The sequence below is a fragment of the Coregonus clupeaformis genome, chromosome 33 (assembly GCF_020615455.1).
Source record: "Coregonus clupeaformis isolate EN_2021a chromosome 33, ASM2061545v1, whole genome shotgun sequence".
Classification (NCBI taxonomy): Eukaryota; Metazoa; Chordata; class Actinopteri; order Salmoniformes; family Salmonidae; genus Coregonus; species Coregonus clupeaformis.
This window is the reverse complement of record NC_059224.1, coordinates 4,748,975-4,773,293: the sequence shown is the minus strand read 5'-3', so window position 1 is coordinate 4,773,293 and position 24,319 is coordinate 4,748,975. Positions and strand designations below refer to the sequence as shown.

General features: G+C 43.7%; 1 protein-coding gene across 16 annotated transcripts in view; it reads left to right on the top strand.

Moving 5' to 3' along the window:
• LOC121548493 (gephyrin) overlaps nt 1–24,319 on the top strand; it is a 166,354-nt gene that overhangs the window by 64,207 nt on the left and 77,828 nt on the right. For all 16 annotated transcript variants that reach the window (XM_041859935.2, XM_041859940.2, XM_041859942.2 and 13 more), the window contains exons 2-4: nt 6,634–6,712; nt 19,179–19,236; nt 21,657–21,749. In XM_041859935.2, the coding sequence (XP_041715869.1) occupies nt 6,634–6,712; nt 19,179–19,236; nt 21,657–21,749 (230 nt within the window). The remainder of the gene's footprint in view (nt 1–6,633; nt 6,713–19,178; nt 19,237–21,656; nt 21,750–24,319) is intronic.

Here is a 24,319-nt window from a genome sequence, read left to right as displayed (position 1 = left end):
ATAGATGGCCGTAATCACCTCCAGACACACCTGGCTAACTTGATGGGTCATGTAATCATCTGGCGAAGTGTTTTGTTTAGACGTAGTCTTGTGCTTAGACATGTAGCTAGCTAGCTAAACAATGAACGGCATAATCCCAACTCATACTATTACCAACCAATACAAACATTATCATAGCTGTAGTATGAAGCTGCAGGTAGCTAATGCTAACGATCCAGGTTCAATGTTAGCTAGCTAACATTAGGCTATGACTAAGAATGCAAATGGGTTTCTGATTCAAATAATATTACTACACAGATCATACACGTAACGGTAGCTAGCAAGCCAGCAAACTAACATTCGCTAGCTAACAGTATGCTTTAACATGCAATGAAAACGACTTTCTGCAAAATTAGAAACGTATAATATCTAATAATGTAGCTAGACTCTTACCCGTATATATGGATGAACGCTTCATGGCAGACTGGAACCATTTAACTCCATTTTGTTTGTAGCCACATCTTGTTTGGCCAGCGTTGTTTCAAGTCACTCTGGTTCACACTGACCGTGGCGTGTGCAGAAAGTAGCAAATCACTTTTTCCAACTGATCTGTCGATAGTGCCTGCTAAATTCAGGGCATCAATGTTGTTGAGAAAAGTAGCAAAACTTTTTGTAGTTCTCAATGGTTAACGTTATATATTTCAAAAACGGTGCGGTAGAAACAACTATCAACACGTACTGAGCAGCTCACGTTATATACAGAAGCATGCTACATGGCAGACCAATCCAAACTCATCTCCCGGCATGTCCAGCCCATCTATTATCTCAGCCAATCATGGCTAGAGGGAAGGTTCCTGTCTTTTTCTGTGGCTAAACCAACTATGCTCCTAATTTAACAATTTTATTTGTATCTATGGATAGAATACACGTTTGTTATTAAGGCACATGGAGATTCACATGTTCCAGAAGGCATTTCTGCCAAAAATTTCATTTTGATAAAACAATAATGTTTACGTTCAAATGCCTCTCCTGTGAAGTAGTGTCGTGCGACATACGCCTGGTTTCCTGAAACTAGTCACATTTGAGATCAGTGCCCAAACCGAAGTTGTGAGCTGTAGGTTAGATGTGGATCTTGTCAGGGTGTGGATGCAGATTTTTTTTTAGCTGCAGTGAAGCAGACCTGCAGTAGGCTTAGGGGGAGGAGATGGATTTTGTCAGGGGGGAGGGATCTAAACGGCCAGCCACTCCCAGACTCCTATCCTGAAAAAAGGTGGAGTGGAATCCACAGCGTCATGGTGACCCTCTGCATTCCTTCCCTCCTCCTCCTCCTCTTCTTCCCTCCTTCTCTTCCTCTGTGTTCAGCTCCTGTATAGGATCACATTAATATTCCTTTGAAGCCTGTTTCAACTGCAGCCAGATATCTCTCCCTCCCTCTTCTCTCTCCTTCACTCATCTCGCTCTCCCTCTCCCTCTCCCTCTAATCTCACCCTCTTCCTTTCTCTTTCTTTTTTACTTAGACTGTATCTCATTCTCCCGCTCTCTCCCCCTCTTCGTCTCTCAATCTTCCAATCTCTCCTTTTCTCTCAGGGATAACTCTCTCACATTTATCCCACTTGATGGAGGGGCACACCGGCCTCACGTTTTATTACCTTTAGTGAGGAGTTCCCCCCCAACACACACACATTTATTTTTATTTTTTTACATTTGACATTTTAGTCATTTAGCAGATGCTCCTATCCAGAGCGACTTAATGTTAGTGCATTCATCTTAAGATGCACTATATACAGTGAGGGAAAAAAGTATTTGATCCCCTGCTGATTTTGTACGTTTGCCCACTGACAAAGAAATGATCAGTCTATAATTTTAATGGTAGGTTTATTTGAACAGTGAGAGACAGAATAACAAAAAAATAATCCAGAAAAACACATGTAAAATTTTTTATAAATGTATTTGCATTTTAATGAGGGAAATAAGTATTTGACCCCTTTGCAAAACATGACTTAGTACTTGGTGGCAAAACCCTTGTTGGCAATCACAGAGATCAGACGTTTCTTGTAGTTGGCCACCAGGTTTGCACACATCTCAGGAGGGATTTTGTCCCACTCCTCTTTGCAGATCTTCTCCAAGTCATTAAGGTTTCGAGGCTGACGTTTGGCAACTCGAACAATCAGCTCCCTCCACATATTTCTTATGGGATTAAGGTCTGGAGACTGGCTAGGCCACTCCAGGACCTTAATGTGCTTCTTCTTGAGCCACTCCTTTGTTGCCTTGGCCGTGTGTTTTGGGTCATTGTCATGCTGGAATACCCATCCACGACCCATTTTCAATGCCCAGGCTGAGGGAAGGAGGTTCTCACCCAAGATTTGATGGTACATGGCCCCGTCCATTGTCCCTTTGATGCGGTGAAGTTGTCCTGTCCCCTTAGCAGAAAAACACTGTCAAAGCATAATGTTTCCACCTCCATGTTTGACGGTGGGGATGGTGTTCTTGGGGTCATAGGCAGCATTCCTCCTCCTCCAAACACGGCGAGTTGAGTTGATGCCAAAGAGCTCCATTTTGGTCTCATCTGACCACAACACTTTCACCCAGTTCTCCTCTGAATCATTCAGATGTTCATTGGCAAACTTCAGACGGGCATGTATATGTGCTTTCTTAAGCAGGGGGACCTTGCGGGCGCTGCAGGATTTCAGTCCTTCACGGCGTAGTGTGTTACCAATTGTTTTCTTGGTGACTATGGTCCCAGCTGCCTTGAGATCATGCACAAGATCCTCCCGTGTAGTTCTGGGCTGATTCCTCACCTTTCTCATGATCATTGCAACTCCACGAGGTGAGATCTTGCATGGAGCCCCAGGCCGAGGGAGATTGACAGTTATTTTGTGTTTCTTCCATTTGCAAATAATCGCACCAACTGTTGTCACCTTCTCACCAAGCTGCTTGGCGATGGTCTTGTAGCCCATTCCAGCCTTGTGTAGGTCTACAATCTTGTCCCTGACATCCTTGGAGAGCTCTTTGGTCTTGGCCATGGTGGAGAGTTTGGAATCTGATTGATTCATTGCTTCTGTGGACAGGTGTCTTTTATACAGGTAACAAACTGAAATTAGGAGCACTCCCTTTAAGAGTGTGCTCCTAATCTCAGCTCGTTACCTGTATAAAAGACACCTGGGAGCCAGAAATCTTTCTGATTGAGAGGGGGTCAAATACTTATTTCCCTCATTAAAATGCAAATCAATTTATAAAAAATTTTACATGTGTTTTTCTGGATTATTTTGTTGTTATTCTGTCTCTCACTGTTCAAATAAACCTACCATTAAAATTATAGACTGATCATTTCTTTGTCAGTGGGCAAACGTACAAAATCAGCAGGGGATCAAATACTTTTTTCCCTCACTGTATACAAAAGTATGTGGACACCCCTTCGAATTAGTGGATTCGGCTATTTCAGCCTCACCCGTTGCTGACAGGTGTATAAAATTGAGCACACAGTCATGCAATCGCCAAGACAAACATTGGCAGTAGAATGGCCTTACTGATGAGCTCATTGACTTTCAATGTGGCACATCATAGGATGCCACCTTTCCAACAAGTCAGTAGTAAAATGTCTGCCCTGCTACAGCTAAGTGCTGTTATTGTGAAGAGTAAACATCTAGAAGCAACAACTGCTCAGCTGTGAAGTGGTAGGCCACACAAGCTCACAGAATGGTACCGCCGAGTGCTGAAGCCCATAGCCTGTAAAAATCATCTGTCCTCAGTTGCAACACTCACTACCGAGTTCCCAACTGCCTCTGGAAGCAACATCAGCAGAAGTACTGTTCGTCGGATGCTTCATGAAATGGGTTTCCATGTCCGAGCTGCCACACACAAGCCTAAAATCCCCATGCGCAATGCCAAGCGTCTGCTGGAGTGGTGTAAAGCTCGCCACCATTGGACTCTGGAGCAGTGGAAACGCGTTCTCTGGAGTGAATTTTTGTTGTTGTTTTTTACCTTTATTTAACCAGGTAAGCCAGTTGAGAACAAGTTCTCATTTACAACTGCAACCTGGCCAAGATAAAGCAAAGCAGTGCGATAAAAACAACAACACAGAGTTACATATGGGGTAAACAAAACATAATGTCAAAAATACAAAAAAACAGGCTATTTACACAGACACACAACAAAGAACACGACCGCACTGCTATGCCATCTTGGAATTATAATGAATCACGCTTCACCATCTCGCAGTCCGACGGACTAATCTGGGTTTGGCGATGCCAGGAGAACGCTACCTGCCCCACTGCATAGTGCCAACTGTAAAGTTTGGTGGAAGAGGAATAATGATCTGGGGCTGTTTTCCATTGTTCGGGCTAGGCCCCTTAGTTCCAGTGAAGGGAAATCTTAACGCTACAGCATACAATTACATTCTAGACTAGTCTGTGCTTCCAACTTTGTGGCAACAGTTTGGGGAGGACCCTTTCCTGTTTCAGCATGACAATGCCCCCATGCACAAATCGAAGACCATACAGAAATGGTTTGTCAAGATCGGTGTGGAAGAACTTGACTGGCCTGTACAGAGCCCTGACCCCAACCCATCGAACACCTTTGGGATGAATTGGAATGCCGACTGCGAGCCAGGCCTAACCGCCCAACATCAGTGCCCGAGCTCATGCTCTTGTGGCTGAATGGAAGCAAGTCCCCGCAGCAATGTTCCAACATTTAGTGGAAAGCCTTCCCAGAAGAGTGGAGGCTGTTATAGCAGCAAAGGGGGGATCAGGTGAGGACGAGGATTATTTAAGATACTGTTTGAAGAGGTAGGGTTTCAGATGCTTACGAAAGATGGGCAGGGACTCTGCTGTCCTTGCTTCAGGGGGAAACAGGTTCCACCATTGGGGTACCAGGACAAGAACTTGGACTGGGCTGAGCGGGAGGGCCAAGAGATCTGATGTGGCAGAACGGAGTGCTCGGGTTGGCGTGTAGGTTTTGAGCATAGCCTGAAGGTAGGGAGGGGCAGTTCCTCTTGCTGTTCCGTAGGTAAGCACACACACACACACACTCAGACACAAACATACACACACACAGACACACACACACATGGATAGACACAGAAAATGGTGTTGGGTGCCGATGCCTTTGACAGAGTGTTGATTGGTTGAGAATGGTTGTTGCCTCTTGTAGGAGAGTTGAGTGTCTATTTTTAGATCAAGGGGTAGCTGGGTGAGAAAAACTGAAAACTGAGGAGGGATAGCTGGGTGAGAAAGACTGAAGACTGAAGAGGGGCAGCCGGGTGAGAAAGACTGAGGAGAGGTAGCTGGGTGAGAAAGACTGAGGAGAGGTAGCTGGGTGAGAAAGACTGAGAAGAGGTAGCTGGGTGAGAAAGACTGAGTAGGGGTGGTTGTGATTGTAAGGAATACTGCAGTCTTAAAGGAAGTTCCCCCTTACACACACCACACACACACACACAGACACACACACATAATTGCCCCTGTAATTCAGGGTAGTGTGTGTTCCATATTCCCGTACCCTCTCTCTTTCTTCTTCTCTCTCTCTCTCTCTCTCTCTCTCTCTCTCTCTCTCTCTCTCTCTCTCTCTCTCTCTCTATGTGCAAATGTCAGCACTCTCCCATTTATTTGCCATAGCCCAGAGCACTGGCCTGCACTCTCTGTTTACCTCTGTTTCCCCACAGCTATCCCTTTCTCCTCCTCTCATCACCCTCTCTGTCATTTTCCTTACCCTCCTCCCTCTCTCATCACCCTCTCTGTCATTTTCCTTACCCTCCTCCCTCTCTCTCATCACCTTCTATAATTTTACTTACCCTCCTCCCTCTCTCTCATCACCCTCTCAAATTGTCCTTACCCTCCTCCCTCTCTCTTATCACCCTCTCTAATTTTCCTTACCCTCCTCCCTCTCTCTTATCACCCTCTCTCGCATTCTCCTCATATCCCCTCTGTCTCAGCCATTTCTCTCTCATTCTACCCTCCTCCCTCTCTCTTATCACCATCTCTCTCGCATTCTCCTCATATCCCCTCTGTCTCAGCCATTTTTCCCTCATTCTACCCTCCTCCTCTCTGTCATCCCTTTGTCTTTTATTTATTCCCCCACCGTCTCTCTCTCTTACCCACTCCTGTTCTCCATCGGTGGTTAAAAATGGAAATATTTTCCTGGTGTCCAAGTGTTCTTAGTTGTAGTGTTATGGAGTTAGTTGAGTGCAGTGATTATAGTGCTACTCTTTAGCATTGTCATTTTCTAAGTCAGTCTATTTATAAAGATGTATTTTTATATCTTATACTGTAAGCTCGCCTGTCCATAGTAATCGCTTATACCATGAAACACCTTGTCTCAGGAAGTCTCTCTCTCTCTCTCTCTCTCTCTCTCTCTCTCTCTCTCTCTCTCTCTCTCTGAGCAGAATGATGACTCATGTGGCTCACACCTGCTCAAAAGTCATGGAACACAGCGGTTGCAGATGTGTGTGTGTGTCTGTCAGTCTGTCTATGTGTGCATGTCTGTATGTCAGTCTGTCTGTGTGTGTGTGGAGTGGGGGAGATTGTTTTGTCATCTCTATATATTGCCCCACTTTACTGATGATTTATCTTTCTCTCTCTCTCTCTCTCTCTCTCTCTGGTTCTCTCTCTCTCTCTTCTCTCTCTCTCTCTCTGTCTCTTCTCTCTCGTTCTCTTCATCCAGTGAGTGACAGCTGTTTTAGGAACCTGGCAGAGGACCGCAGTGGAATCAACCTAAAAGATCTGGTGCACGACCCCTCCCTGTAAGTCTTCCAACTTTCAACCCCTCAGCACAGTCTACATCCGACACTGGGACCATGCTGCAACAGACACACACACACACACACACACACACACACACACACACACACACACACACACACACACACACACACACACACACACACACACACACACACACACACACACACACACACACACCTTAGTGCTGTACCAGCAAACCTGGTCTGCTGTTGTTTGTTACCAGTAGTAGCATCGTGTATTCGTGTAGATGTGTCAGGGTGTGTTAGTGTAGATGTGTCAGGGTGTATTCGTGTAGATGTGTCAGGGTGTGTTAGTGTAGATGTGTCAGGGTGTATTCGTGTAGATGTGTCAGGGTGTATTCGTGTAGATGTGTCAGGGTGTATGCGTGTAGATGTGTCAGGGTGTATTAGTGTAGATGTGTCAGGGTGTATTAGTGTAGATGTGTCAGGGTGAATTAGTGTAGATGTGTCAGGGTGTATTAGTGTAGATGTGTCAGGGTGTATTAGTGTAGATGTGTCAGGGTGTATTAGTGTAGATGTGTCAGGGTGTATTAGTGTAGATGTGTCAGGGTGTATTAGTGTAGATGTGTCAGGGGGTATTAGTGTAGATGTGTCAGGGTGTAGATGTGTCAGGGTGTATTAGTGTAGATGTGTCAGGGTGTATTAGTGTAGATGTGTCAGGGTGTATTAGTGTAGATGTGTCAGATTGTATTCGTGTAGATGTGTCAGGGTGTATTAGTGTAGATGTGTCAGGGTGTATTAGTGTAGATGTGTCAGGGGGTATTAGTGTAGATGTGTCAGATTGTATTCGTGTAGATGTGTCAGGGTGTATTAGTGTAGATGTGTCAGATTGTATTCGTGTAGATGTGTCAGGGTGTATTAGTGTAGATGTGTCAGGGTGTATTAGTGTAGATGTGTCAGGGTGTAGATGTGTCAGGGTGTATTAGTGTAGATGTGTCAGGGTGTATTAGTGTAGATGTGTCAGGGTGTATTAGTGTAGATGTGTCAGGGTGTATTAGTGTAGATGTGTCATAGAGCCCATCCCCAGCCCAGTCTGTTATGTCCTGCAGTGTGTCATTTGGAAGCCCGTGCCATGTCTTGTCCGTCACGCTGCATTGGGACACGGTGATGGAGCTATCACTGACACCACTAGCTAACTAGACTGTCAACCAGGCTGTCCATGCATGCACCCAAACGCAAATGCACACACGCACACACACACACACACACACACACACAAACACAAAGACATCCATGGACATGCATGCAGACGCACACACACACTGGGATGTGTGCTCGATGTGTACAGTTCTTCCCTCCTGCTTGTTCTTGTGTGTGTGTCTGTCTGTTGTGTCTGTGTGTGTGTGTGTGTGTGTGTTGTGTGTGTAAGTGTTTGTGTGTGTGTATTTTCTCCTACGTGTGTGCTGCGTGCACACCTGTGTGTGTATGGACGTTCTGGCGCGTGTGTGTGTGTTGAAGGTTGACTGAAAATCCTCCTGGGGCTGCAGCCAACAGCGTCGCTCGCCGCCCTCGAGTGACTTGGGTTGTAACATCCTCTTTTCAATTTTACAAATTGTTACGGCTAAAAATAGCGGCAGTATAAATCAGATGGGTGACAGTGCGCTCATTTCACCCACAGAGCAGCAGTCACTGGAAGGAGACAGAGAGACTGGATCACCGGTTGTGCTCTACATTAGCATGCTAGGCTAAGCTAGCTAATGCTAGACTGTGAAAGTTGCTGTGCTAGCCTGTGCTAGCCTGTTTTAGCCAGTGTTAGCATTTTTGCTGTGCTAGCCTTAATTAGCCCCTGCTAGCCATGCCATACATGTGTTATAGTGCAAATGATCTGCTGTGCATGGACTTGTCAAAAGGTGATGGTATCCCAGGTTGAGGCAAATAACGTGTTGGAGGGGGATTAGATAGTTCCGAGAGAAAGAGAGGGCTTTTGGCCTTGATATCATTTGACCCTTTTTTATACTTCTGAGTCTGAGCCAAGGTGAGCTGTACAGAGCTGGCCTGGTTACGCCTCTACCATAGTTGCTGTAGCTGTGCTGGAAAGGACAACATGAAAGACAAATGCCAGCCAGCTCAGTACAGATTAGGTCTGCAGTATGGGGTATGTAGAGGAGGGGAGAATGAGGTAAATTGAGCCACCCTTGTTTCTAGGAAACCATACACAAAACGTATAATTTGGCCAAATATTTAGGAACAGGTCATAATTTCATTGTCTGAGAAGGAAGAATCCACATGTAAAAAGTGGTCCAAAAAAGTGAGGTCCCAAAACAACTGATTTTCACCAAGTCAAATGAATTTATTGTTAGAGGATTGGGTCTCTATACGCTTCAATATGAGATCATAAACCTAGCATGAAAGTTCATCCTTGTAGCTGTGTGGACTAATATGTGACCGACCGCCTTGATTCGGTCTTATGTAGCAACATTTGAAATTGTGTTTTTTACATTGGATAAAAGCGGAGACACAGAGCTACAAAATGCTATATCATACACTGCATTTAAGGGAACAATGGGAATGTAATTCTGCTTTGAAAGTTGATAAACTTGTAATCTCACTTTTGAGAAAATGGCCTTTGAATGTTTTGGTACCTACTGAAGAGCTCTTCTTTGTCTACACCCATTCAGCATCGTTCACACCCTCTTAAGCTTTAGCCCCACCCATCTCGTTTCGCTCTCGGAGAGTTCAGAGCACACACTTGATGCTCTGGCCAATGAATAGGATTGATCCGAGCGTTCTGACCTCACAACGGCAGTCAAGTACACAAGCTAACTGGCTAACATTGGCTAGCTTGCTAGCTACTTCCAGATACAAAAGCTCTGCTAGGGCGAGTAAAATGGTAATTTAATGAGAACACCCCACTGACCATTTTACTCGCCCTAGCAGAGCTGATTAGGCTGTTTTCATGTTATCCAGAGTGTTGGTGACTGTAACTGTGCTGCTGGCAACAATTTAAATACGCTTTTTTGCCGACGTTTACTGACACCGGCTATATTCCACTGGTGTTGTGCGTTAGTAAATTCATCAGTTATTCTGCGCTCTGGCATACTCAGACTGAATTTACGAACACACACAAAATGGTTACTTGCATAGTGGAGTATTTTGTTAAGACATATAGCTAACTAGCTAAATAATGAACCATAATCCCAACTCATTACGTTACTACCCTACATGAATCTGCAGGTAGCTAACCAACCAGGTTCAATGTTAGCTAGCTAACAGTAGGTTCTAACTAGCCAAGCAATTGGCTCTGAGGTACGAATAATAAGATCATGCACGGGTGTTGTGTATTCGTAAATTCATCAGTTATTCTGCGCTCTGGCATACTCAGACTGAATTTACAAACGCACCCGAAATGGTTACTTGCATAGTGGAGTATTTTGTTAAAACATGTAGCTAGCTAGGTAAACAATTAACCATAATCCCAACTCATTATGTTACTACCCTGCATGAATCTGCAGGTAGCTAACCAACCAGGTTCAATGTTAGCTAGCTAACAGTAGGTTCTAACTAGCCAAGCAATTGGCTCTGAGGTACGAATAATAAGATCATGCACGGGTGTTGTGTATTCGTAAATTCATCAGTTATTCTGCGCTCTGGCATACTCAGACTGAATTTACAAACGCACCCGAAATGGTTACTTGCATAGTGGAGTATTTTGTTAAAACATGTAGCTAGCTAGGTAAACAATTAACCATAATCCCAACTCATTATGTTACTACCCTGCATGAATCTGCAGGTAGCTAACCAACCAGGTTCAATGTTAGCTAGCTAACATTAGGCTCTAACTAGCCAAGCAAATGATTCTGTGATACGAATAATAAGATCATACACATAACGTTAGCTAGCTAGCCAGCCAGCTAATGTTAGCTAGCGAGTTAAACAATGAACCATAATCCCAACTCATGACTTTACTACCCTGCATGAATCTGCAGGTAGCTAACCAACCAGGTTCAATGTTAGTAAGCAAATGGCTCTGAGATACGAATAATAAGATCATACACATAACGTTAGCTAGCAAGCCAGTACACTTTAACTTGAAATTAAACCACTTTCTGTCAAAATTAGAAACGTGTAATATATGACAATGTAGCTAGCTAGACTATCTTACCTGAATACATCATGCATGATGGACGCGTCTCCCTGTCACGGATGCCATGGTTGCCCTTAGTTTTAAGATGTAATCTTGAGACAGTTGTTTTCTCCATCTCTTTAGCTATCATACTCTAATTCCACTGATTTCAAAACTCGATCCTCCAGAAAGTGGAGAGCAACACTTATGCAGCTCCACTACACAATACATTAAAAGAAAGCTGCGTTAGACAGGATTACCTACACATACTGACCAGCTCAAATAGACAGAAGCGTGCTATTTGGCAGACCAATCCGAACTCCTCTCTCGGCATGTCCAGCCCACTCATTATCTCAGCCAATCATGGCTAGAGGGAAGGTTTATGTATTTTTCTGTGGCTTAACTAACTAGGCTCGTAATTTAACAATTGTATACATATTTACAGATGTCATACAAGTTTGTTATTAAGGCACATGAAAGTTCACATGTTCCAGAAGGCATTTCTGCCAGAAAACGCGTTTTGATCAAAACGAGTCACATATAGTCAAAATGTTTGCCTTGGGGTAAGTTGAGCCAATGGTTTAGCCAATGGCAAGTTGAGCAAATGTAAGTGTTTTCTTCCCAGGCGTAATGTAAGGTGTTTGTTAGGTGTTACAACGCTGTTTAAAAGTGTTAAAATGATCAAAAAGCGATTTGTAATTGTGTTTAATTGTGTTTGGGAAACAAAGATATACATGGTTTTAAAAGGGTAGTGGTAATATTTCATTCAGAACAGAAATTTGTACCCTGTCCTGCAGCTCGACTTACCCCATACCTGGGGAAGTTGTGCCAAGAGACCACTTTTTTTGGACAAAACTGTAATGTTTAGATTAATTCTAATTATGTCCAGGGATACACAACATCCTGAAATATATGTAGATATCTTTGTTAGAAAGAATACTATATTTCCCTTGATGGAGTGATGCTGAATGTAAAAAATTGATCAACTTACCCCACTCTCCCCTATGTGTCCTAGATATGGTTGGGTTGGGTTGTTCTTGAGTGTACCTCTGTCTGAGTTAGTCTAGGTGGGGGAGTGTGTGTATTTTAGCTAGTGTTCAGTGTGAGTGTTACAGTGAGTGTAGCACTGGGGGTGTAGCCCCTTACAGAGCACTCAGAGCACTCAGCACTGGCTGGTGGTGGGGGTTGTGTGTTTGGGAAGCAAGGAGAGTCCCCTCAAACACACACACACCCCTCTCACTGCTGACATGTTGAAAGGAATTCTCGGCCCTTGAGAGCTTCCCTACATCACTACTATCACTGTTCTGTAGTAGTTATGGTAGTGATAATGGTGTGTGTGTGTGTGTGTGCGTGTGTGTTTGTGAAGGAGAGCCCTGTACAAAGGCCATGCATTATTAATGACACCACAACAGCAGATGGGCCTCATCATAGAGCTGGCCCACAACTTTACAGACCTGCACAGCTGGGTCGCAGATGTGTGTGTGTGTGGGGGGGCAGGGGTAAGGGGGTATTGATTTGGGGGTTGTGTCTTTATCTGTCTTCTGGATCTCAGGTACCTACAGTACATAATCTAGGCCTATTTCTTCCTCTTTCTGTCTTCTGTCTTTCTGTCATTCTGTCGTTGTTTATCCCCCCTCTCCGTCTCATTCATGTCATTCTGTCGTTGTTTCTCCCCTCTCTGTCTCGTTCATGTCATTCTGTCGTTGTTTCTCCCCTCTCTGTCTCGTTCATGTCATTCTGTCGTTGTTTCTGCCCCTCTCTGTCTCGTTCATGTCATTCTGTCGTTGTTTCTGCCCCTCTCTGTCTCGTTCATGTCATTCTGTCGTTGTTTCTCTCCCCTCTCTGTCTCGTTCATGTCATTCTGTCGTTGTTTCTGCCCTCTCTGTCTCGCTCATGTCATTCTGTCGTTGTTTCTCCCCTCTCCGTCTCGTTCATGTCATTGTTTCTCTATGCATCTCTCTGGCAGTTTCTTCTCCTATTCTCTCTCCCCCTTCCTTTTAATTTTGTATTACCCTATCCTACCCGTTAACCATTCGGAATGAATGCCTAAACTTAATGTGTTAACCCTATCCAAATTCTTTAACCCTAAACTTCGAAAAAATTTATGTTTACCCTATTTTTGGTAATAGTGAAGGAGTAGCTAGCTAGCTACTACAGAGTCCAAGGACTGCAGTGGCTTAGCTCAAACTCAATCTTACTGAATTCTACTACGGAATAGCCAGAGACAGCGAGACACATTGATGAGACTGCGCTTCTTGCCTGCCTCCGGACTTTCTCTCCCTGCTTGACCACCTCCCTCAGATGACCAGTCAAGCCATGAACTTTCTAATGACGGTCCATCTCATGATGTTGTGATGTTTCTAAATTACTTGTCTTTTTTTTGTGTGCTTTGAAGCGCTTTGAGGTGCTTTGAAAAGCGGCAAACAGTGCCTTGCAAAAGTATTCAACCCCCTTGGCGTTTTTCCTATTTTGTTGCATTACAACCTGCAAACTAAATGGATTTTTATTTGGATTTAATGTAATGGACATACACAAAATAGTCCAAATTGGTGAAGTGAAATGAAAAAAATAACTTGTTTCAAAAAATTATACAAAATAAATAACAGAAAAATGGGACATGCATATGTATTCACCCCCTTTGCTATGAAGCCCCTAGATAAGATATGGTGCAACCAATTTCCTTCAGAAGTCACATAATTAGTTAAATAAAGTCCACCTGTGTGCAATCTAAGTGTCACATGATCTCAGTATATATACACCTGTTCTGAAAGGCCCCAGAGTCTGCAACACCACTAAGCAAGGGGCACCACCAAGCAAGCGGCACCATGAAGACCAAGGAGCTCTCCAAACAGGTCAGGGACAAAGTTGTGGAGAAGTACAGATCAGGGTTCGGTTATAAAAAAATATCTGAAACTTTGAATATCCCACAGAGCACCATTAAATCCATTATTAAAAAATTGAAAGAATATGGCACCACAACAAACCTGCCAAGAGAGGGCCGCCCACCAAAACTCACAGACCAGGCAAGGAGGGCATTAATCAGAAAGGCAACAAAGAGACCAAATATAACCCTGAAGAAGCTGCAAAGCTCCATAGCGGAGATTGGAGTATCTGTCCATAGGACCACTTTAAGCCGTACACGCCACAGAGCTGGGCTTTATGGAAGAGTGGCCAGAAAAAATCCATTGTTTAAAGAAAGAAAGAACTAAACACGTTTGCCAAAATGCATGTGGGAGACTCCCCAAACATATGGAAGAATGTACTCTGGTCAGATAAGACTAAAATGTAGCTTTTTGGCCATCAAGGAAAACGCTATGTCTGGCGCAAACCCAACACATTTACATAATTTAGCAGACGCTCTAATCCAGAGCTACTTACAGTTATTTTATATACTGGCCCCCCGTGGGAATCAAACCCACAACCCTGGCGTTGCAAACGCCATACTCTACCAACTGAGCTACATCCCTGCCGGCCATTCCCTCCCCTACCCTGGGCCAATTGTGCGCCGCCCCATGGGTCTCCCGGTCGCGGCCAGCTACGACAGACCCTGGATTTGAACCAGGATCTCTAGGGGCACAGTTAGCACTGCGATGCAGTGCCTTAGACCACTGCACCACTCGGGAGTTCCCGAGTTCAACACCTCTCATCACCCCAAGAACACCATCCCCACAGTGAAGCATGGTGGTGGCAGCATCATGCTGTGGCTATGTTTTTCATCGGCAGTGACTGGTCAGAATTGAAGTAATGATGGATGGCGCTAAATACAGGGAAATTCTTGAGGGAAACCTGTTTCAGTTTTCCAGAGATTTGAGATTGGGACGGAGGTTCACCGTAAAGCAGGACAATGACCCTAAGCATACTGCTAAAGCAACACTCGACTGGTTTAAGGGGAAACATTTCAATGTCTTGGAATGGCCTAGTCAAAGCCCAGACCTCAATCCAATTGAGAATCTGTGGTATGACTTAAAGATTGCTGTACACCAGCAGAACCCAATCCAACTTGAAGGAGCTGGAGCAGTTTTGCCTTGAAGAATTGGCAAAAATCCCAGTGGCTAGATGTGCCAAGCTTATAGAGACATACCCCAAGAAACTTGCAGCTGTAATTGCTGCAAAAGGTGGCTCTAAAAAGTATTGACTTTGGGGGGGTGAATATTTATTCCTGCTCAAGTTTCAGTTTTTTTGTATTATTTCTTGTTTGTTTGACAATAAAAAATATTTTGCATCTTCAAAATGGTAGGCATGTTGTGTAAATCAAATGATACAACCCCACCCCCCCAAAAAATCAATTTTAATTCCAGGTTGTAAGGCAACAAAATAGGAAAAATGCCAAGGGGGGTGAAAACTTTCGCAAGCCACTGTAAAAGTTCAATAAATTATTACTATTATTATCCCATGACTCTGGATCCGAAGGTCACGTGTTCAATCTCAGTGGTAGACACTCATCTTTTTATATCTACAGTTGAAGTCGGAAGTTTACATACACCTTAGCCAAATACATTTAAACTCAGTTTTTCACAATTCCTGACATTTAATCCAAGTAAAAATTCCCTGTTTTAGGTCAGTTAGGATCACCACTTAATTTTAAGAATGTGAAATGTCAGAATAATAGTAGAGAGAATTATTTATTTCAGCTTTTATTTATTTCATCACATTCCCAGTGGGTCAGAAGTTTACAAACACTCAATTAGTATTTGGTAGCATTGCTTTTAAATTGTTTAACTTGGGTCAAACGTTTCGGGTAGCCTTCCACAAGCTTCCCACAATAAGTTGGGTAAATTCTGGCCCATTCCTCCTGACAGAGCTGGTGTAACTGAGTCAGGTTTGTAGGCCTCCTTGCTCTCACACGCTTTTTCAGTTCTGCCCACAAATGTTCTATAGGATTGAGGTCTGGGCTTTGTGATGGCCACTCCAATACCTTGCCATTTTGCCGCAACTTTGGAAGTATGCTTGGGGTCATTGTCCATTTGGAAGACCCATTTGCGACCAAGCTTTAACTTCCTGACTGATGTCTTGAGATGTTGCTTCAATATATCCACATAATTTTCCATCCTCATGATGCCATCTATTTTGGGAAGTGCACCAGTCACTCCTGCAGCAAAGCACCCCAACAGCATGATGCTGCCACCCCCGTGCCTCACGGTTGGGATGGTGTTCTTCGGCTTGCAAGTAAACCCCTTTTTCCTCCAAACATAACGATGGTCATTATGGCCAAAATGTTCTATTTTTGTTTCATCAGACCAGAGGACATTTCTTCAAAAGTACGTTCTTTGGCTTTTTTATGGCGGTTTTGGAGCAGTGGCTTCTTCCTTGCTGAGCGGCCTTTCAGGTAATGTCGATATAGGACTTGTTTTACTGTAGATATAGATACTTTTGTACCTGTTTCTTCCAGCATCTTCACAAGGTCCTTTGCTGTTGTTCTGGGATTGATTTGCACTTTTCGTACCGAAGTATGTTCATTTCTAGGAGACAGAATGCGTCTCCTTCCTGAGCGGTATGACGGCTGCATGGTCCCATGGTGTTTATACTTGCGTACTATTGTTTGTACAGATGAATGTGGTACCTTCAGGTGTTTGGAAATTGCTCCCAAGGATGAACCAGACTTGTGGAGGTCTACAATTTTTTTTCTGAGGTCTTAGCTGATATCTTTTGATTTTCCCATGATGTCAAGCAAAGAGGCACTGAGTTTGAAGGTAGGCCTTGAAATACATCCACAGGTACACCTCCAATTTACTCAAATGATGTCAATTAGCCTATCAGAAGCTTCTAAAGCCATGACATCACTTTCTGGAATTTTCCAAGCTGTTTAAAGGCACAGTCAACTTAGTGTATGTAAACTTCTGACCCACTGGAATTGTGATACGGTGAAAAGTGAAATAATCTGTCTGTAAACAGTTGTTGGAAAAATTATGCAAAGTAGATGACCTAACCGACTTGCCAAAACTATAGTTTGTTAACAATACATTTGTGGAGTCGTTGAAAAACGAGTTTTAATGACTCCAACCTAAGTGTATGTAAACTTCCGACTTCAACTGTATATTTTTTACCCTATCCCAAACCTTAACCCTTAACTTAACCATTCGGAATGAATGCCTGAACTTTATGTTTTAACCCTGTCCAAAACCTTAAACCTTAACTTCGAAATGTTAAGTTTAGATCAACTTCAAAATTTGACGTTTGGAGAAACGTTGATAACCGTCAGAATCTGAAGTCAAATTGGTAAAACCGTGAGATCTTGTTGCGCATCTATAAGGAAGTCCGCTATGCATCAATACACACACTCTGCTCTGGAAAACACATGTCCCCAAAGACTGGTACACACACACACACATACTGTATACCAGTACGCAACAACACAAGCACCCACACATACACTTGTATGCAACAACACACACACACACACTTCAGAGACAAAGCAGAGACACGGTATTCCGAAACAATGCAACGAAGCAAACACACACTCACGATAAGCCATGCATGCGGCAGCCAGAGGCTTCAGATAGAAGGGGTTGCCAAGGAAACGGGTGGTGGGAAGGAACCCTTGTTATTTGTGTTCAGCATATTTTCATTTGGACTGAAACAGAGGGAGAGGGAAAAAACCTATGGAGAAGTGATTTGTCCTGACAGGTCCTTTACTTTCCCGGGGTGAAACACACTGTCTAAAAAGCACCAGTACACACACACACACACACACACACACACACACACACACACACACACACACACACACGCACCGTACACACCTCATCGCTGAGAGTAAATCCTTCACACTCCCGTGTGTGTGTGTGTGTGTGTGTGTGTGTGTGTGTGTGTGTGTGGTGTGTGTGTGTGTGTGTGTGTGTTTGTGTGTGTGGAGCTGTTTTACTTTCAGCCTGACGCTTTCTCCTTTTGCTGCAATACCGGAGCTGGCCACCGGAGAGCGCCATGGACACTGCTAAATAGCAGACTCTCCTTGTCTGTGAGATTCTCCCTAGTGGGCCATCCTGAGGAAAGCCTGTCAGGAGATTTTAATTTACCGGACGTTTGAGAAATGTAATGGACATCCATATGTATTCAGATCCAACCTGGTGCAGCCAGCGCCATCAATAAACGAGAGATATTGGCCAAATGAGCCACATTTACATGTCCTTAAAAACAGCCTATAACCCTTCACCTCTCCATAGAGAGTCCATAGGGGAGTTGCAGTGATGGGACAAGACTGTAACTACCAATTGGATATCACGAAATTGGGGAGAAAAAGTGGTAAAAGTACAAAAATATATATTTTTAAAAAATACTGCCTATAGCAATTTACTCAAACGCTATTCCTTTTGTTTCAATGTGAAAACTTTATAGCCTATTTTTGGGGGGTTGGGGTGGGGTTAAGGCTACTTTCCTAAAACAATAATTGTCCACCTCAAGGTTCAGCTGTCAGAGATTTGAGCACTTAATGTATCAGGGCATTGCATGCAAAGGCCTATAGGCTATGTGTCCACTGTATGATATATTTTAATAACTATATATACAGTGTATATAGCCTATATAAAGGAAGAGAAGCTTAGGCTTAACCCAAGAGAGACAGAGATATGCCGGTGACATGCTACGACACCGACATTGATTTCTTTATGTCAGATGGCTACTACTGCTATACAGATATACTGTAGACGTACAGAAGGAGGGTAATTCGTAGAATATTTTGTATAAAGATAAGCATTATACTGTTAGATTATAGGAGTAACTCTGGTAGGCCTGAAACAGTCTGCCTCACCTGAAGTTCAACTGTTGGAGTCGGTTGGAGCGCCTGGGTGCACTGCCTTCATATCATAGACCTGCAGTAGGTAAAGCTTAATTATAGCTACACCATACCAAACCTTCACAAACATTTCTAAACTTTTTTAAGGTAATATCAAAAGTAAGTAAAGCCATTGTTTTATAGGGAAAATATGAGCAGAAGAGCAAATGTTAACCAGGGAAATATACACTACCCTCCCCTATTTTGGACCACCCCTCCCCCCGTACATTTTGATCTGTCCCTTGTATTGTGGATGATCATACTTTCTCTCTCCATCTATCTATCTCTCTCCCCTCTCCCCCTCTCTCCCCTCTCCCCCTCTCTCTCTCTCTCTCTCTCTCTCTCTCTCTCTCTCTCTCTCTCTCTCTCTCTCTCTCTCTCTCTCTCTCTCTCTCTCTCTCTCTCTCGCTCTCTCTCTCCCTCTTAGGCCTGCTTGGGAAAAATAGCTCTTGGGTTGTGTATCTGGAGGCTTGAGCCTAGTGACTGTTTTGAAGACTGAGTACTATACTGAAGTACAGTTAGAAACACACTTTAGGTTTCTAGTTTCACATCTGAATTGGGAGGGACTGTGTCCTGATGTTCTGTGTTTCTCTCTCTCTATCTCTCTCTCTTAGGCTTGGGGGCTCTATTTCAGCCTATAAGATCGTGCCAGATGAAATCGACGAGATCAAGGTAAGATGATCCTCGAATTTCTACCTGTTTGTCTGTCAACTGACCTGGGTTCAAATAGTATTTAAAATAAAATACTTTGTGCCGGACAACCTCAATGAAGCAAGGCTTAAGTATTTTAAATATTTCAAGTACTTTTTGACCCCATGACCCTCTTAGTTAGAATCGTCACCCCTATGACCCTCTTAGTTAGAATCGTGTTGAATTGTTAGATATTACTGCACTGCTGGAGCTAGGAACACAAGCAATAACATCTGCTAAATATGTGTGTGCGACCAATACAATTTGATTTGATTAGTCTAGTGTCTAATAGTAGGAGTGCAGATCTAAGATCATGTTGCTCCGTGTCCATATAATCTTAATCATTATAATCTAAAAGGAAAAACTGATCCTAGATCAGTACTCCTACTCTGAGACAAATTATTATTCTTAGTAAGAATATCACTCCTATGATCCTCTTAGTTAGAATCATCACCCCTATGACCCTCTTAGTTAGAATCATCACCCCTATGACCCTCTTAGTTAGAATCATCACCCCTATGACCCTCTTAGTTAGAATCATCACCCCTATGACCCTCTTAGTTAGAATCATCACCCCTATGACCCTCTTAGTTAGAATCATCACCCCTATGACCCTCTTAGTTAGAATCATCACCCCATGACCTCTTAGTTAGAATCATCACCCCTATGACCCTCTTAGTTAGAATCATCACCCCATGACCTCTTAGTTAGAATCATCACCCCTATGACCCTCTTAGTTAGAATCATCACCCCTATGACCTCTTAGTTAGAATCATCACCCCTATGACCTCTTAGTTAGAATCATCACTCCTATGACCCTCTTAGTTAGAATCATCACCCCTATGAACCTCTTAGTTAGAATCATCACCCCCATGACCTCTTAGTTAGAATCATCACCCCCATGACCTCTTAGTTAGAATCATCACCCCCATGACCCTCTTAGTTAGAATCATCACCCCCATGACCCTCTTAGTTAGAATCATCACCCCCATGACCTCTTAGTTAGAATCATCACCCCATGACCCTCTTAGTTAGAATCATCACCCCTATGACCCTCTTAGTTAGAATCATCACCCCTATGACTCTCTTAGTTAGAATCATCACCCCTATGACCCTCTTAGTTAGAATCATCACCCCTATGACCCTCTTAGTTAGAATCATCACCCCTATGACCCTCTTAGTTAGAATCATCACCCCTATGAACCTCTTAGTTAGAATCATCACCCCCATGACCCTCTTAGTTAGAATCATCACCCCCATGACCCTCTTAGTTAGAATCATCACCCCTATGACCCTCTTAGTTAGAATCATCACCCCTATGACCCTCTTAGTTAGAATCATCACCCCCATGACCTCTTAGTTAGAATCATCACCCCTATGACCCTCTTAGTTAGAATCATCACCCCCATGACCTCTTAGTTAGAATCATCACCCCTATGACCCTCTTAATTAGAATCATCACCCCCATGACCTCTTAGTTAGAATCATCACCCTCATGACCCTCTTAGTTAGAATCATCACCCCTATGACCCTCTTAGTTAGAATCATCACCCCCATGACCTCTTAGTTAGAATCATCACCCCTATGACCCTCTTAATTAGAATCATCACCCCCATGACCTCTTAGTTAGAATCATCACCCTCATGACCCTCTTAGTTAAAATCATCACCCCCATGACCTCTTATTTAGAATCATCACCCCCATGACCCTCTTAGTTAGAATCATCACCCCTATGACCCTCTTAGTTAGAATCATCACCCCTATGACCCTCTTAGTTAGAATCATCACCCCCATGACCTCTTAGTTAGAATCATCACCCCTATGACCCTCTTAGTTAGAATCATCACCCCTATGATCTCTTAATTAGAATCATCTCCCCCATGACCCTCTTAGTTAGAATCATCACCCCCATGACCTCTTAATTAGAACCATCACCCCCTTGACCTCTTAGTTAGAATCATCACCCCTATGACCCTCTTAGTTAGAATCATCACCCCCATGACCTCTTAGTTAGAATCATCACCCCTATGACCTCTTAGTTAGAATCATCACCCCTATGACCCTCTTAGTTAGAATCATCACCCCCATGACCTCTTAGTTAGAATCATCACCCCCATGACCCTCTTAGTTAGAATCATCACCCCTATGACCCTCTTAGTTAGAATCATCACCCCCATGACCTCTTAGTTAGAATCATCACCCCTATGACCCTCTTAGTTAGAATCATCACCCCTATGACCCTCTTAGTTAGAATCATCACCCCTATGACCTCTTAGCAGTGACCTTCTTTATATCACATCATCTCCATCCATGCCAATGAGACTTATGTCACATTATGAGGTATACTTAGGAGCCTATCAGATCACGTGTCTCAGTCTGTCTGTCTGTCTCTATCTCATCAGGAGACACTGATGGACTGGTGTGATGAGAAAGAACTCAATCTCATCTTGACAACCGGGGGGACAGGCTTCGCTCCTCGCGATGTCACACCTGAGGTAAGGGTGTGTGTGTGTGCACCTCAGAGGAGGCTGGTGGGAAGAGCTATAGGAGGATGGGCTCATTGTAAAGGCTGGAATGGAGTAAATGGAACGGAGTCAAACACATAAAACATTTGGAAACCACATGTTTGACTCCATTCCATTAATGCCATTCCAGCCATTACAATGAGCCTGTCCTCCCTCCTATAATTCCTTCCACCAGCCTCCTCTGGTGCACCTGTCTGTCTGTCAAGGCGGCTGTATTTATTGCTATAGCCCTATACATTTTAGCCTGTTGTGTTAACCAGACACAGGTTTTGTTTAATCTGTCTACTGTCTCTTATCTGCACCAGCTCCCCTTGTCTCGAATGCAACTGTAACTTGCAGATGGGGGGTATGAAGGTGCCTCCATAGATGATTAACATACATACACACACATACACACATCCGGCAGATAGAGCATGTGGCTCTGAGAAGTACCACTGGAGTCCCTTTATACATTACCACTGGAGTCCCTTTATACATTACCACTGGAGTCCCTTTATACATTACCACTGGAGTCCCTTTATACATTACCACTGGAGTCCCTTCATACATTACCACTGGAGTCCCTTTATACATTACCACTGGAGTCCCTTTATACATTACCACTGGAGCCCTTTATACATTACCACTGGAGTCCCTTTATACATTACCACTGGAGTCCCTTTATATAATACCACTGGAGTCCCTTCATACATTACCACAGGGACACTTGTGGGTGGGTTGGAGAAACATACAGTACTTAGTAATTTGGTATAAGATAGCAGTGTGTGTGGGGGGGATTCCTGTCTAATGATGAAGGATGTATTTATACACATCTTCTCTGATGATGATCCCACTCACTGTCCGTGTCAGGGGATCTTTCTCTCTCTCCCTCTCTCTCCCTCTCTCTCTTTCTCTCTCTATCTCCTCCTCCATTGAGATATGCTTCCCTCACACTTCTATTCCCCTCCTTTCTCACCCTCCCTCTCTCTCTTTCCTTCACCACCCCATTTCTCCCCTCCCTCTTTCTTTCCCTCGCTTCCTTTCTCCCAATATATCTCTCCCCCTTCTTTGCTCACCCTCTCTCCCCCGTACACCATCCTCTACCCCCCCCCCTCTCATCCACCCTCCCTGTCTCCCCTTCCCCCATCCTCCCCCACGCTCCTTCTCTCTCATCCACCCTCCCTGTCTACCCTTCCCCCATTCTCCCCCACTCTCCTTCTCTCGCTCTCATCTTATTCCTCCCTCTCCCTCTCTCCTGAGTCCTCATCAGTGGCTGGTACTCTTTGAAGTTCTCTTCTCCTCTCTTTCTCTTCTCTTCTCTTCTCTTCTCTTCTCTTCTCTTCTCTTCTCTTCTCTTCTCTTCTCTTCTCTTCTCTTCTCTTCTCTTCTCTTCTCTTCTCTTCTCTTCTCTTCTCTTCTCTCTCACCAATGGGCTGTTTGAAGTGTCACTCAACCCTAAGGCACAGAACACACAGTGGGAGGGAGGGAGGGAGGGAGACTACAGGAACGCAGTCAGTCGAGTGGGGTATCTGTGGCATCAAACATACATACAGGCACACACACAACCATGGAAACTGATACACACTTACATGCAAACAAACAATTCCTCTCACAAACACACACACACACACTCATTGAGGTATTTGAGTGGCATTCAATACACTCTTAGAATAAAGGGTTCTAAAAGAGTTGTTTTGTTGTCCCCATAGGAGAACCCTTTTTGGTTCCAGGTAGAACCATGTTTGGTTCCAAGTAGGACCCTTTTGAGTTCCATGTAGAACTCTCTGTGGAAAGGGTTCTACATGGAACCCAAAAGGGTTCTACCTGGAACCAAAAAGGGTTCTTCAAAGGGTTCTCCTATGGGGACAGCCGAAGAACCCTTTTAGGTTCAAGATAGCACCTTTTTTTCTAAGAGTGGTTAGTGCCAATGGTGAGTGATTTGACCCAGAATGCTTTGTGTTCTTCAGGCCTCTACAGATGTAGGATCTTAATTTGAGCCAGTTTGCTACACCAGGAAAATAATCCTTCAGCAACAGAATAAGTGAATTATTTTGTAGATTATAATTAATGGACATTTTTGTAAGGGTTGATACATTTTTAGTTAGGGCAAATTAAGTCTGAAATGTCAAACTGGAAATTACAAACTTTAGAAGTAATTACAAACTTTAGAAGTAAAATACACTACAAGATTGCGTTTTCCGCTGTGAAGGAAAATACTCAGCAACAAAATAGTGATCAAATTAAGATCCTACATCTGTAGTGTGACACCATGCCATGATACAGTACTTCTCATCTCTCTGTCTTCCAGTGTGGAAAGCAATGTGATTGTATTGTGGATGATCATACTTTCTCTCTCCATCTCTCTCCCCTCTCCCCCTCTCTCCCCTCTCCCCCTCTCTCTCTCTCTCTCTCTCTCTCTCTCTCTCTCTCTCTCTCTCTCTCTCTCTCTCTCTCTCTCTCTCTCTCGCGGTCTCTGTTAATCTTTCTCTCTGTCTCTCTGTCTCTCTGTCTGTCTCTATGTCTCTCTTGCTCTCTGTTTCTCTCTGTCTCTCTCTGTCTCC